Raw genomic sequence first — 14,308 nt, 5'->3', positions numbered from 1 at the left:
TCCCTCCAAGACAGCAGCTGAAGCATCAGTCATACTTACCACCAGTTGTAATAACCTGAAAATCCCCTGCAGTCCATCCATCTCATCTTCTGGCCTCTTTTATAGTGGTGGATCTGCAGTCCAGGCAGAAACTATATAAGGGCAGATCTTCAAAACTCTTTTTTTAAACTTTGCAAATAATCTGTTCATTGGCTCATTCTTTGAGTGCCTTACATGATAACAATTTATGTAGTTGATGTATTTATATCTCAATAGCTTAACTGCCACATCAACACATTTCAACAGTTTTCATGCTGGAATTAATTTCCTAATGTCTGGGGATATTTCATGTTTGCAGTTTTTTTCATGAAAATTCAGAACATTTATTCGGTTTAACAAGTTAAGAATCAGTTAAATCTAAATATAATATAGTAATGTTTATTACAAGTGCTTGCCACATTGCAAGCGTTAGCCAACATTCTGTATGGTTGGCATGATTTAATATCTTTTATTTTTTATTTATGTTTACTCTTACTAAAAGGCATTTTTCTTTTTATATATTATATAATATAAATTTAATTAAAATAATGAAAATTTATCTATATATTAAGCAACAGCAATTCTAATATAAAATCCCTATCTTACTTAATCATCTTTATTTTTGAATTTATATGTCTGATTTTGTTTCTGTAGCACTGAATCTGTTAGCTTGATGTCCGAGTGCTTGACCTCATTAAAAGGCACCAATGGCACATTGCATCATTTTCATGAGCAAATGCCGTTTATATGGAATTTTGAGCATTATTGAGAATGAAATCCACATTGTGACAGATTTTTGGAGTTACTGACAATTTTGTTATTTGTACACATTTAGTTGAATGAATCGTACATCTAAGTCATTATAGTACCTCAATAAGTCAACAGTTTTCTAGTCTACTATCGCTAACCATGAGCCATAGCTGCTCCCCAGAGGATAGCCGCCTCCCACATGCCTGAATAAGTGCCTGCACTGCTCTGCCTAGATGATTATAAGGCACATATGCCCATGACCACTTAAGCAGGCTACAATTCGTGGTGAGTAGCCAATGAACGCTAGGCATTCACCCTCATGCCATGCTACACAACAGCTGTAAATACATGTGGTCTGATTAATGAATATTGGGGGGAGAGTGAGAGGTGGAAGAGAATACAGTTTAAACTCTTTAATCGAAATGTGTATTAATTAGGTATTTATTGAAGCTCCGCCTGCCCATTTGGGAGCACTGTGTTGCCTAATGGCGGGAGGCTGTTTTAAGATGATTGCTACCGACTCACATTCTCTGCATTTCAAAGCAACCTTGTGCAATTATTTGTGTAGGATTATGTTCTCCCAAAGCTTAACGGTAATTCCTTGACGAAAGTGAGTTCATTACATTGACTTGGTAGCCCATATTGAAAGTTGGATGCCAGCAGCTAACCTGTGGCACTTTGATTGTGGGGTTACCACCAGGATATGCAGTTACGGTTAATTATGCTGAAGTACTGTACTGAACAAAATTGCATTAGTTGTCCTTAAACCTCTTAGAACATTACAAAGCATTATTTTACTTTTAACTCACTCTATTTGTCTTATGCCTGAATTATGATAATGTCGGATGTAACTAAAAGTAATTTTAGGTTAATTTTAGAAGATGTCAAAGAAGCCATTTCAGCTAAAACTGAATCACAAATATTGAAACTAAACAACCCAAAATATCTCTCCTCCCTCCATCCCTAAGTGTTGCATGTTGATATTGTGATGATGTTGATCTCATTACAGTGCATTCAATTTGGTAATAGCTTGACGAATGGCATTAAAAATGACATGGCATTAATCTTAAATCTTAACTCCATTAGTTTAGTGCCAGGGAACCCAAAATCATGTTATTTTGGTTTAAAACAACTTATTTTGTCTTCCAGTAATCCAAACCATTTTTTCACTCACTAAAATGAATGTCATTCACATAAAACAATTATCCAATCATATATTTTTGCCAGTCTCTGTCAACCAGTTTGTGAACACTGGACCCTAGGAAATAGAAGACCTGTCATTCCCTTTCATCTGCAATTCCTTTTCCAAAAAAGCACAAAGCCTGTGTAAAGACAGAAAATCCCAGCAATATGACGCAGTGACTGAAGCAATTAATCATTACATCAATAAAAAAAATCAGCATAAAATCTCTTTCCCAACAGCCGAATGACCTTGTGTCTGACCACATCCAATTAGCTCTTGATAAGGATCCAGATCCAGTGAAGATATTCTCTGATTACAGGGCTATGCAAAGAAAGTAAGGTCAAACAAATAAATACAAAATACAAGATGGAAAGTTGTTCTATAGTTTATTGATTTCTTTTCACAATTTAGCCATATTTTATGACTTGTATGAATGATGTTTCAAATATGAGGAATTATTCAGCAGTCTCCTTTCCCTAAAGAGAAAATCAAAAGAAAAGTAGGGTTTAAATTTGTAAAAGGCATTTTTAAAGTAAAGAATTCTAGGAAATTATTAAATAGAAAATAGTTGAAAATTCTGAACTGTACTTTTACTGTCCAATTACCTTTCCAGAGTCACGGGTCTTGGCCCTCAGCTTGTTGACCTGAGTCTCAGCAATATCAGCACGTTCCTCAGCCTCCTCCAGCTCATGTTGAACCTTCCTGCACTTGGACAGGTAAGAGTTGGCCTGCTCCTCCTGTAGATATATTCATATTTTGTCATTTAAAATTTAATGTCGCAAAGTTGAGTTGAGTATCCCTTGTAATTCCTTGTAACTTACCGCTTCCTCAGACTGTCTCTTGTAAGCCTTCACCTTCATTTGCAGCTTGTCAACAAGATCCTGAAGTCTGCAGCCATTCTTCTTATCCTCCTCAGTCTGATGCACATTTGAAAGTGAAAAAATCCACATCATGTGGCCTTTATCTATGATCAAAATGCTATAATAAACATATTTGGAGATGTAAATTGGACATACCTGGTAGGTGAGTTCCTTGACTCTCCTCTCATATTTGCGGACACCTTTTATAGCTTCTGCTCCACGCCTCTGTTCATTATCAACCTCTGACTCCAGATCGCGAACCTTGAGAGTAAAAGTGAATGACTCAACCTTGTCCTTACACTTGAGTAATACATTTTTAAATGCTGGCTGATTATTGTCTTACTCTGGCCTCCAGTTTCTGCAGCTGCTTCTTGCCACCCTTCATGGCCAGGTTCTCAGCCTCATCCAGGCGATGCTGCAGGTCTTTCACTGTGACCTCCAGGTTCTTCTTCATCCTCTCAAGGTGAGAACTAGTATCCTGCTCTTTTTTCAGCTCCTCAGCCATCATGGCAGCCTACAAGAACAAGTAATATATTCATCAAGAGTTCCATTAAGTTCTCAAAACATCAATTAACAAACAAATATAGGCCTACATCAGTGATGGCTTTCTTGGCCTTCTCTTCAGCATTTCTGGCTTCCTGGACACTGTCGTCCACCTCACCCTGGACTTGGACCAGGTCACTTTCCAGCTTTTTCTTTGAGTTCAACAGGCTTGTGTTCTGAAACATATTATTACTCAATTACTGTTAAAACATGAACGTGTTCTTGTAATCGTATGACAGGATTCAAATGTTTGTTTACCTGAGAGTGCAGCAGTCCAACACGCTCGCTGGCATCCAGCAGCTCTTGCTCAGCCACTTTGCGGCCTCTCTCTGTCTGTTCCAGAGCTGCCCTCAGCTCCTCAATTTCAGCCACCATGAGACCGTTCCTACGTTCCACCATGGCAGCCTGCTCCTTCAGGTCTTCCGCAGCTCTGACAGCATCATCAAGATGCAGTTGGGCATCCTAATATTCACATGAAAACAGAACTGAATAGTTCACCACAAGATATAAATGAAACTATATTCTACATGTGCACTAATTACATCTGTGTTTTACCTTCAGTTGTCCTTGAACATTTCTCAGCTGCTTCTGGGACTCAGCAGCCTGGCGGTTGGCATGACTCAGCTGGATCTCCATCTCATTCAGGTCTCCTTCCATCTTCTTCTTGATTCTCAGGGCATCATTCCTGCTCCTGACCTCAGAGTCAAGAGTGGCCTGCATGGAGTCAATGACCCTCTGGCTGTTCCTCTTGATCTGCTCCATCTCCTCATCCTTTTCAGCCAGCTTCCTGTCAACCTCACCCTTAATCTGGTTCAGCTCCAGTTGGACACGCAGAATCTTGGATTCCTCATGCTCCAGGGTTCCCTAAGGTATAAAATAAAAATTGACAAAATTGCAGACACTAATTATTTGATTTTTTATGTTGTTTTGCAGATTGAATCCTCACCTCAGCTTCCTCAAGGGCTGACTGGATCTCAGTCTTCTCTGTCTCCACCTGCTTCTTGGATTTCTCCAGCTCATGGATGCTCTTTCCGGTCTCACCAATTTGTTCAGTCAAATCAGAAATCTCCTCTGCAGAGCAATTTTGTATTTGTCATAAGTCTGATACATGTTTTACCACAACCTAGCACTTTAATATTATTTAACAAATACTCACGTTGAAGGTTTTTGTTTTCACGCTTCATGGTCTCCAGATGATCTAGAGTTTCTTCATAGGAGTTCTTCATCTTGAAAAGCTCAGTGCTGAGAGAACGAGCCTCTTTAAGACTTCCTTCAAGCTCTGCCTGACCCTCCTCATATTTCTGCTTCCAGTCAGCCAAAACCTGCACAATATTGTTAATAAAGTAGGAAAAGTTTAGCACTTGAAGAATAATCATTGTATACAAATATTTAAAATGTCATCTCAATGAATTACAACACACCTTGTCAAAGTTCCTCTGCTTCTTGTCTAGGTTGGCTGCCAGTCCGTTGGCCCTCTCCACATCAACCATGAGGTCCTCCACCTCACCCTGGAGTCTCTGTTTGGTCTTCTCCAGAGAGGCACACTTGGAGTTCACAGCCTCAATCTGTTCCTCAGCCTCTTGAAGGCGCTGGGCAAGCTTTTTTCTGTTAAAGAATAACATGGCTTAATTTGGGTACGTTTAACAATTATAATGTCCAATTTAGGTAAAGTTTTAAATGATTTACTCACTTGGACTCCTCAAGCTCCTCAGTGCGCTGGATAGCATCAGTTTCATACTTGCTCCTCCACTGAGCCACCTCACCGTTGGCCTTGGACATTCCACGCTGTAGCTCAGCCTTGGCCTCCTGCTCCTCCTCAAACTGCTCCCTCAGAAGATCACAGTCATGGCGGGCTGATTGCACACCATGAGCAAGAGAATTCTTTGCCTACAAAAGGCGAAACAGAGATCTCGTAAATTCAATACATTTCATGATCTTTGAAGCCTACCGTCTTTATGAATAAATGATCCTTACTTTTACTTCCTCCTCATTTTGCCTCTTCAGCTCCTCAACCTGCTGAGTAAAGGCCTGCTTGCCTCTGGTCAGCTGGGAGACAAGAGCTTCCTTCTCCTCAAGCTGTCGACCAAACTCACCTAGTCGGAGGAAGTATGTCAAATTAGTTATACATATTGAGTTTGTGAGAAAATCTCATCTCATCTCATCTCATTTTCGTCCGCTTATCCGGGGTCGGGTCGCGGGGGGAGCAGCTCAAGCAGGGGGCCCCAGACTTCACTTTCCCGGGCCACATTGACCAGCTCTGACGGGGGGATCCCGAGGCGTTCCCAGGCCAGTGTTGAGATATAATCTCTCCACCTAGTCCTGGGTCTTCCCCAAGGTCTCCTCCCCACTGGACGTGCCTGAAACACCTCCCAAGGAAGGCGCCCAGTGGGCATCCTTACCAGATGCCCGAACCACCTCAGCTGTCTCCTTTCTAAGTAAAGGAGCAGCGGCTCTAATCTGAGTTCCTCACGGATGGCTGAGCTTCTCACCCTATCCCTAAGGGAGACGCCAGCCACCCTTCTGAGAAAAATCATCTCGGCCGCTTGTACCCGCGATCTCGTCCTTTCGGTCATCACCCAGCCCTCATGACCATAGGTGAGGATAGGAACGAAGATCGACCGGTAGATCGAGAGCTTTGCCTTGCGGCTCAGCTCTCTTTTCGTTACAACGGTGCGGTAAAGCGAACGCAATACCGCCCCCGCTGCTCCGATTCTCCGGCCAATCTCACGCTCCATAGTACCCTCACTCGCGAACAAGACCCCGAGGTACTTGAACTCCTTCACTTGGGCTAAGGACTCATTTCCTACCCGGAGTAAGCAATCCACCGGTTTCCTGCTAAGAGTCATGGCCTCAGATTTAGCGGTGCTGATCCTCATCCCAGCCGCTTCACACTCGGCCGCCAGCCGATCCAGTGAGTGCTGAAGTTCACAGGCCGATGATCCAATGAGGACCACATCATCTGCAAAAAGCAGTGACGAGATCCTCAGACCACCGAACTGCAACCCCTCCCCACCACGACAACGCCTCGATATCCTGTCCATGTATATCACAAACAGGATTGGTGACAAGGCGCAGCCCTGGCAGAGACCAGCACCCACTGAGAACGAAACTGACTGGCTGCCGAGGAGGAAAATGTATATTCAATTACATTCCCAAAATGGTACCCCCAGAATTTCAAATGATACAAATGCCTGAATAAAATAAATACCAACCATTTTCTGTCAGCAGTCTTGCTCTCTGGGCACTGATGTCATTGACCTGGCGAGCATTCTCATCACTCTTAGCCTTGATTTCACTGAGTTGGTCCTCAAGGGTACGGCAAATTTTTTCCAGATTTCCCTGATGATTAAAAGATTATCAATTTGAAATCAATGTTGATTAATAGTTATTTATGTACTTATTATTTTGCATTATTTCTTAACACAATGAAGGCATTGAAGAATAACTTACCTTGGCCTTAGAAACAGCTTCCATGTTGCTGGAGAGGTCATCAATCTCCATCTTGTACTCGCTCTTCTCCTTCTCAAGCTTCTGCTTGACACGCTGGAGGTTGTCAATCTGCTCTCCCAGCTCTGCTACACTGTCAGCCTGCTTCTTACGCAGAGCAGCAGCAGTGGCTTCATGCTGCAGGGTGGACTCCTCAAGGTCACGACGCAGCTTCTGGAACTCAGCTTCACGCTTCTTGTTCATCTCAATCTGAGCAGAAGTGGCTCCACCAGCTTCCTCAAGCCTCTCACTGATCTCTTCAAGTTCCCTGGAGAGATCAGCTCTCTGCTTCTCAACCTTGGCACGAGCAGCACGCTCAGCCTCAATCTCTTCCTCCAGTTCCTCAATACGGGCCTAAATAATACACAAATATTAAGGTCAATATCCAAGTTCATAATTTCAGAACGTTTATATTAAAACAATTTAATTGATTAATTTTCCCACCTGAAGCTCCTTGATCTTTTTCTGAAGCTGAGCACCCAATGACTGCTCATCCTCAATTTTGCTCAGAAGCTGGCTGGTCTCAAAGTCCTTCCTGTGAATAATTAATAAGAAAAATTGTAAACTATATCAAAACAGTCACATGCACTAAACCCGATTGTTATTGTTAAAAAACAAATTAATTACTTCTTGATTTTCTCGTCAGACTGCTGTTTGTCATTCTCAAGATCCATGACAGTTTCCTGAGCCAGTTTCAGATCACCCTCAAGCTTTCTCTTGGATCTCTCAAGGTCCATACGGAGCTTCTTCTCTTGCTCCAGAGAACCTTCAAGCTGGATGTCAATAATTGAAAAATAATTAAGAACAATCCAATGTAATATTGAATATTCACTCAACTCCATTACTAATATTCATTGAAAGTTTCCATGAGCTTTTCTCACATCATCCACTTGCTGTTCAAGCTTGGTCTTGGCCTTGGTCAGAGTGTTGACTTTGTCTTCCTCTGCCTGCAGGTCATCAAGAGTCTGCTGATGTGACTCTTGGAGGGCTTTCTTCTCCTTTGTCAGCTTAGCAACGCTCTCATCCTGAGAGGCCATCTCCTCAGTCAGGTTCTTCACCTGAAAAAAACAAATTCACGTTTCATAATTTCTCATATGTAAAATGTAACCTTCCCTTAAACTCTATAACAGATGGACAATGTTGATGGTGATGGTATTGTGGTTAAATCTTAACAAACCTTGTTCTCAGTGGCATGTTTCTCCTTCTCCACTTTGGCCAAGGTAAGCTCCAGGTCATCAATGTCCTTCTTGAGTTCAGAGCATTCATCTTCCAGTTTTCTCTTCTTGGCAGTCAGCTCAGCATTGATTTCCTCCTCATCCTCCAATCTCTCAGTCGTCTCCTTGACTTTGGCCTCCAGCTGGATCTTACTCTTGATGAGTCCTTCACACCTTTCTTCAGCATCATTCAGATTGTCTCCTTCCTGTGTGATATTTATATTGGTAAAACATGTCACATCAAATGTATCTCAATGTTTGCACACATACATTTTACATAATGTTTACTTACAGAAGCCATTTGCAGTGCAAGATCATTCTTCTCCTGCAGGAGAGAAACCATCTTCTGCTCAAGTTCCTTCTTCTTGGCCAGGGCAGCTGCCAAGTCAGTCTTCATCTTATCATAGTTTTCCTTCATATTGGCAAGCTCCTTCTCGGTTTCAGCACTCTTCAGAAGAGGCTTTATCTTGTAGTACACCTTCATCCATGGCCAGTGTTTGACATTCATGAATGAGCGGATGTTGTACTGAATAGTGTAGATGGCTTCCCTATAGAATAAAATAAACCATCATATCGGGGATGTACTACAAACCCATTGGTGTTTTGACAACAATGTTTAAAAACATACCTCCTCTCCATCATCTTCACGAATTCCTTTCTCATGACATAACCTCTGGCTAGAGCCTGAAGCATCTTGACCAGAGCTGCCAGCTTCTCATCTCGCATCTCCTCAAGAGTACCCAGAAGACCAGCTTTGAAGAACACCTTAATGTAACAAGAGACGTTTGTCAGCATCAAATCCAGTATAAACCTAGTTTTTGCAGCAATAAACATACCTTGGTGTGTCCAAATTTGTACTCATCATGAGGTACGTCAATGGATCCAAGAAGTTTCTCAGAAGCCTTCTTGTTGTCAATAAACTGACCGTCAGGAATGACACTGGCATTCAGTACTTTGTACCTGTAGAAGATCATTGTAATGTTTTTAACAATGACACAAATATTAAAAGGCATTTATAAAGTTGCCATTGAAAACTCCTTCAGTTAGTACCTCTGCTTGAAGTCAGCATAGAGGATTCTGCTGGGGAAGCCCTTTCTGCAGATTCTGATGCCCTCCAGTACACCGTTACACCTCAGCTGGTGGATAACCAGGAAGTTCTCCATGAGTCCTGTTTTTTTGGTGAAATTCATGTTTTGAATTATATTAGTTTGGTATAGCAATGCCCATAAAACCTCACTAAAATGTATAACTTGATGCAGACACTATGAACATATACTAGTAGTCACTGTACCTGGAGTCTTTGACTCATTGGGAATCAGACAACGCACAAAGTGAGGATGGGTGCTCCTCAAGTTGGTCATCAGTTTGCCCAAATTCTCCTATAGACATAAAACAAAATATAAATTGCATAGAACTTGTTTCGGAAAGAACAAATTAGAATTATATATGCATATAATAAGTAAAGTGAAGAATGTTTTTACATTTATTTGTGTGTTTACCCTTACCCTGAACTGTGAAGACACGGTCTGCATGGAGCCACCCTTCTTCTTGCCTCCTTTCTTTGCACCGCCAACCTCTGTTTTTAATTATTGGTTATTAGTTCATTTCATACATATATATATACCACCATATATAAGAAACACATTAAATGGCTGGAAATAAATAGTTATTATAATATCACGGACAGAAAAACTACTGGTCCAAAATGTGAGCCGTACCTTCAACTACAGGTGGGTACAGGACAGGCAGGAGTTTGTTAGAGGACTTCTCGTACAGCTGAACAACAGAGCCATTCAGGGGATCCTTGTTCTTGTCCAGCCAGCCAGTGACGTTGTAGTCCACTATTCCAGCATAGTGCACCAGGGAGAAGTGGGCCTCAGCCTTGCCCTTTGCAGGCTTGGGCTTCTCAAATGCTTTGGTCTTGCCAAGATGCTGGTCATACAGCTTGTTCTTGAAGGTAACGTCTGAGGCCTTGGGGAACATGCACTCCTCTTCAAGGATGGAGAAGATGCCCATTGGCTTAAGAGAAAAAATGACAGATGACAAATTATGAAAAGTACCTTCATGGCCACACATAGAATAAAAATATATAGTTATAATATTCAGGTGTACCTTCTCAATGAGCTCAATGCAGGCAGCCAAGTCCATGCCAAAGTCAATGAACTCCCAGATGATACCCTCCTTCTTGTACTCCTCTTGCTCCAGGACGAACATGGTGTGGTTGAAGAACTGTTGCAGTTTCTCATTGGTAAAGTTGATGCACAGCTGCTCCATGCTGTTGTACTAGTAGGGGACATTTAATAAACCGACTATTACTCGTTTTCAAGAATTGAATGGTAATGACTAACGTCTCAGAATGAAGGAAATGCTTTCAGAAATGCTGCCACTTATTGAACAACCTACATCAAAAATCTCAAAACCAGCAATGTCCAGCACACCAATGTAGAATTGTCTTGCTTGTTTGGTGTCCAGCATCGAGTTGATACGGATGACCATCCACAAGAAGAGCCTCTCATAGATAGACTTGGCCAGGGCACTCACTGAGTTGTTGACCTGAAAATATATTTTTACATAAAATCATCACAATTAAATCAAAATATACTATACATCATAATAGACAAACCATGTTAACAGAAATTGTCTATTAACACATAAACTGTGTTTTTCTTACCTGAGGTACAGTCTGTCCCTTGGTGACATACTCATTTCCGACCTTCACTCTTGGGTAGCAAAGAGCTTTGAGCATATCAGCAGAGTTCAGAGACAGTAGATAGCAAATCTTGTCGGCCTCTACAAAGGTAACATGAAAAACGAATGTGTTATTATTCTGTATAATAATTACTCCAAATGTAATACAAGCAAATATGCACCAATATACCTTCTAGTGCACTGATGAATACATGTTAATTGTTACCTTCATTGCCATCTGGCTCAGCCTGCTCCTCACGCTGCTTCTGCTTGAACTTCATGTTACCGTGGTGAAGCACAGCACCAGTAAACTTATAGATGGCCACCTTGTCCTCATTAGTGAAGCCCAAAATATCAATAGCAGCCTGTGTTGAAAACAAAGAACATTTAGAAAACATTTTGTAAAACGTATGCCACGTTGAAAATATATGAATTGTTTTTCAATCAACCACTGACATCAGTAGCATCCAGCTCCTCGTTGTCATCAATGCTGGCCACAGTGATCTGACCCTGACTGCACATGGGGAAGTCGTAGGGGTTGGTGGTGATGAGGGTCATTTCTGAGGGATTAAACAAATGTCTTTTTTTCTGCTTTATATGCTGCTACCTAACAGTTAACTTCTGAATAAAAAAATAATTAATCTTGCTTTTCCAAATTGCATTTCAATTCAAAAGGCAATTCAGGACAACTTTTCATCTTAATATTAAGTACATTCTTCACACTCTTACTATTATAAAATCTCACCAATGATCTCAGGTTTGTGGTTGGTCATCATCTGGAAGAAGATGTGATAGCCTCTCTCATCGGGAAGCTGGAATGACACTCTGGACTTCTCCAGCAGATCTATAAGGCCCATTCATTAATCAAAACCTATACCACTAATAATCTTGGTTAAGGAATCCACATGTAGAACTAGATACTTACACGTCTCAATGTCAGCACTGGATAGTTTACCGTTTGCGTGGAAATGAATTCTGATGAATTTACCCTGTTTGCAAAATAATTAGTTTTAATCATCCTCCAAAAAATACTCAAAAAGTAGGGAGCATCTTCAGGGAGGAATTCATTTCATACTTACAAAACGGGAGGAGTTGTCATTTCTCACAGTCTTGGCATTACCATAGGCCTCCAGCAGGGGATTTGCTGCAATGATCTGGTCCTCCAGTGACCCCTATAATCCGACATAAAATGTTTATACCTTTTTCTGAATTATATTTGAATTCTTCATGTTCTTATGTGATTTATTAATGAATTGATTCATTGATTTAATTGATTTAAACATACTTTTATCTTTCCAGCGCCTGCATCCGCCGGCTTATCTCCTCCACCACTCACTGCGATGGTAGCAAAATACTGGATGACACGCTTGGTGTTCACAGTCTTTCCAGCACCGGATTCTCCACTGGGTGTGAAAAGACGAATAAAGTAAATTCATATTGACATGTTTCCAATGCATGATTCAGTGTATTATATTTATATTATATTAACAGGATTAAACTTACGTGATCAGGACAGACTGGTTCTCTCTGTCTGTAAAATAAATATTTACATTTGCATGATTATGCCATTTAATAATAAAAACAAGGTAAAATTAGGGATTTGAAACTTTGAATTTACAAACCAGTAAGCATGAACTGAAAGGCGTTGTCAGAGACAGAGAAGATGTGGGGTGGAGCCTCCATACGCTTCTTGCCTCTGTAGGCATTGACACACGCCTGATCGTACACTGGGAGCCACTTGTAGGGGTTTACAGTGGCACAGAACAGCCCAGAGTAGGTCTGAAGGAGGTCACAGAGATTCACATTAATTGTACCTATTAACGATGCATATTACTCATGTTTCTTATATTTTCATTGAGGCAAAATATCTTACGTAGATCATCCATGCTGAATAACGCTCTGCGAGGTTATACAACACAGAGGCTTCATTGAGATGGGTCATCATGGCCATGTCCTCAATTTTGTCGTACTTGGGAGGATTCATGGGATAGACATCGTCCTCCTTGACTGTCCTCTCCTGAAATATGGAAACTCATTATTAGTTTTCTTACCAGTACAACTATTGAGACTTTCACTTTTTGTTGATACCAGCTAATTTGTTTCTGCCATCATCAACCACTGCCTACCTCCTTTGTAGTCAAAATGCTGACGGTGACTTTGGCACCTTCCCTCTTAGTGATGGTACACTTTAGGTACAGTTCCTTAACATCAGCCACATATGCAGCAGTCTTCGCATCGAATGGCGAGCTCTGGGCCGAAATCCTCTCCCTCTCTGGCTTCCGGAGGTAAACGGCAGCCGCGCCATAAATGGCCATTTCTGCGTCCGTACTCATGATGGAGGCTTATTTCATGAAAGAAATCATATTTATTATCAATTAAATAAAACTGATTTATCTTTATTTAAAAGTACAGATAGCCTCAAGAAGGTCTGGAGCTTTTTCGGTGATGAGATGATGTTGAATTATTCTTACCGTTTTCTTCCCTTCAGCTGCAGAAGAAATGATACCTTAACAAGAAAAAGTCAGTCTAATGTTAACATTTTACTGACTTGTTCCTGAGTAAAATGGACTATCTAATATAAAATCCAAGGCCATGTGTGTCAGTGCAGAAGCACATGTGCTTTTGTTCTTAATTGTTGATTTTTTTCTCTTCTAGCAACATTTCCTATCTGATACCACCAAAGATAATAATTAAATTATCAAATATTTAAAAAAAATATGATCCCAATCAAATTCTATAAGAGAAAATAAGAGGTTGGTAAATAATGCATAAAAAACTAACCTCACATAAAACCATCTTAAAAATCTCTACTAATGGTTTCTATACCAAGAAATTGAATAAGTATCATTCAAAGTAGCTGGGTGGAGTAATTAAATACACAGAAATAAATTATAATGCAATGGTCTCTTCTAGACAGTATCTCTCTTAGACTGCAGTCTGAGATTGTCTGAAAAAAGTCTCAAGTCGTTCAAAACATGAATTATCAATCCAAAGAAATCTTCAAAATATATAAAAAAAATAAGACTCAAATGCAGTGGTTACTTGAAAACAATATGGTCAAAAAAATATCTGCATAAAAAATATTAACAATTGGATGCATGTAGCCTAAATAACAAAGTAGTCATTTTAATAAATGAAAAGAGCCTCCAGGAAAAGACAAGCAAGCTGAAGCATCAGTCAGACTTACCACCAGTTGTAACAACCTGAAATCCCCTGCAGTCTTATCCATCTCATCTTGTGGCCTCTTATATAGAGGTGGTTCTGCAGTCCAGGCAGAAACTAAATAAGGGCAGATCCTCAAAACGCTTTTCTTTTTTTAACTTTTTAACTTTTTGTTAATTGAGTCATACCTTGAGTGCCATACATGTTAAGAATTTATATGGTGTTTTTTTTGTATTTGTATTTATGAGTAATATTTTGACTGCGACATAAATACATTTCAACAGTCTGTATGCTGGATCCAATTCATAATATCTGGGGGTATTTCATATTTTAGTTTGTTTCATGCAATTTTAGAACATTTATTCTGTTTAATAAGTTAATAATCAGTTGAATCTATAAATATA

At 40.4% G+C, this 14,308-nt stretch overlaps 1 protein-coding gene across 2 annotated transcripts; it reads right to left on the bottom strand.

Annotated features, from left to right (window-relative positions):
- Positions 1-2,320: 2,320 nt before the first annotated feature.
- On the bottom strand, positions 2,321-13,973 carry LOC115542526 (myosin heavy chain, fast skeletal muscle). Of its 2 annotated transcripts, XM_030354804.1 has the most exons (40): positions 13,930-13,973; positions 13,214-13,248; positions 12,869-13,083; positions 12,616-12,759; positions 12,365-12,521; positions 12,246-12,273; positions 12,028-12,145; positions 11,822-11,914; positions 11,668-11,731; positions 11,488-11,586; positions 11,199-11,302; positions 10,969-11,107; positions 10,726-10,844; positions 10,458-10,607; positions 10,167-10,337; positions 9,773-10,073; positions 9,560-9,630; positions 9,346-9,433; positions 9,105-9,222; positions 8,891-9,014; positions 8,683-8,819; positions 8,347-8,602; positions 8,018-8,260; positions 7,722-7,898; positions 7,468-7,613; positions 7,285-7,375; positions 6,805-7,194; positions 6,567-6,693; positions 5,329-5,447; positions 5,045-5,241; positions 4,776-4,959; positions 4,511-4,676; positions 4,301-4,425; positions 3,910-4,218; positions 3,613-3,816; positions 3,405-3,530; positions 3,155-3,325; positions 2,773-3,072; positions 2,557-2,688; positions 2,321-2,427 (listed from the first exon to the last, which is right to left on the bottom strand). In XM_030354804.1, exons 3-40 carry the CDS (start codon positions 13,073-13,075, stop codon positions 2,407-2,409), a joined length of 5,916 nt encoding a protein of 1,971 aa, XP_030210664.1. In that variant the 5' UTR covers positions 13,076-13,083; positions 13,214-13,248; positions 13,930-13,973; the 3' UTR covers positions 2,321-2,406. The 2 variants fall into 2 exon arrangements, with proteins under 2 accessions (XP_030210664.1, XP_030210665.1); XM_030354805.1 differs by lacking the exons at positions 13,214-13,248; positions 13,930-13,973 and having other exon boundaries at positions 2,326-2,427; positions 2,773-2,868; positions 2,968-3,072; positions 12,869-13,075.
- Positions 13,974-14,308: the final 335 nt, after the last annotated feature.

The sequence above is a fragment of the Gadus morhua genome, chromosome 4, assembly GCF_902167405.1.
Source record: "Gadus morhua chromosome 4, gadMor3.0, whole genome shotgun sequence".
In the NCBI taxonomy this organism is placed as follows: domain Eukaryota; kingdom Metazoa; phylum Chordata; class Actinopteri; order Gadiformes; family Gadidae; genus Gadus; species Gadus morhua.
Note: the sequence above shows the minus strand (reverse complement) of the source record. Positions and strands in the feature narration are given on the sequence as shown.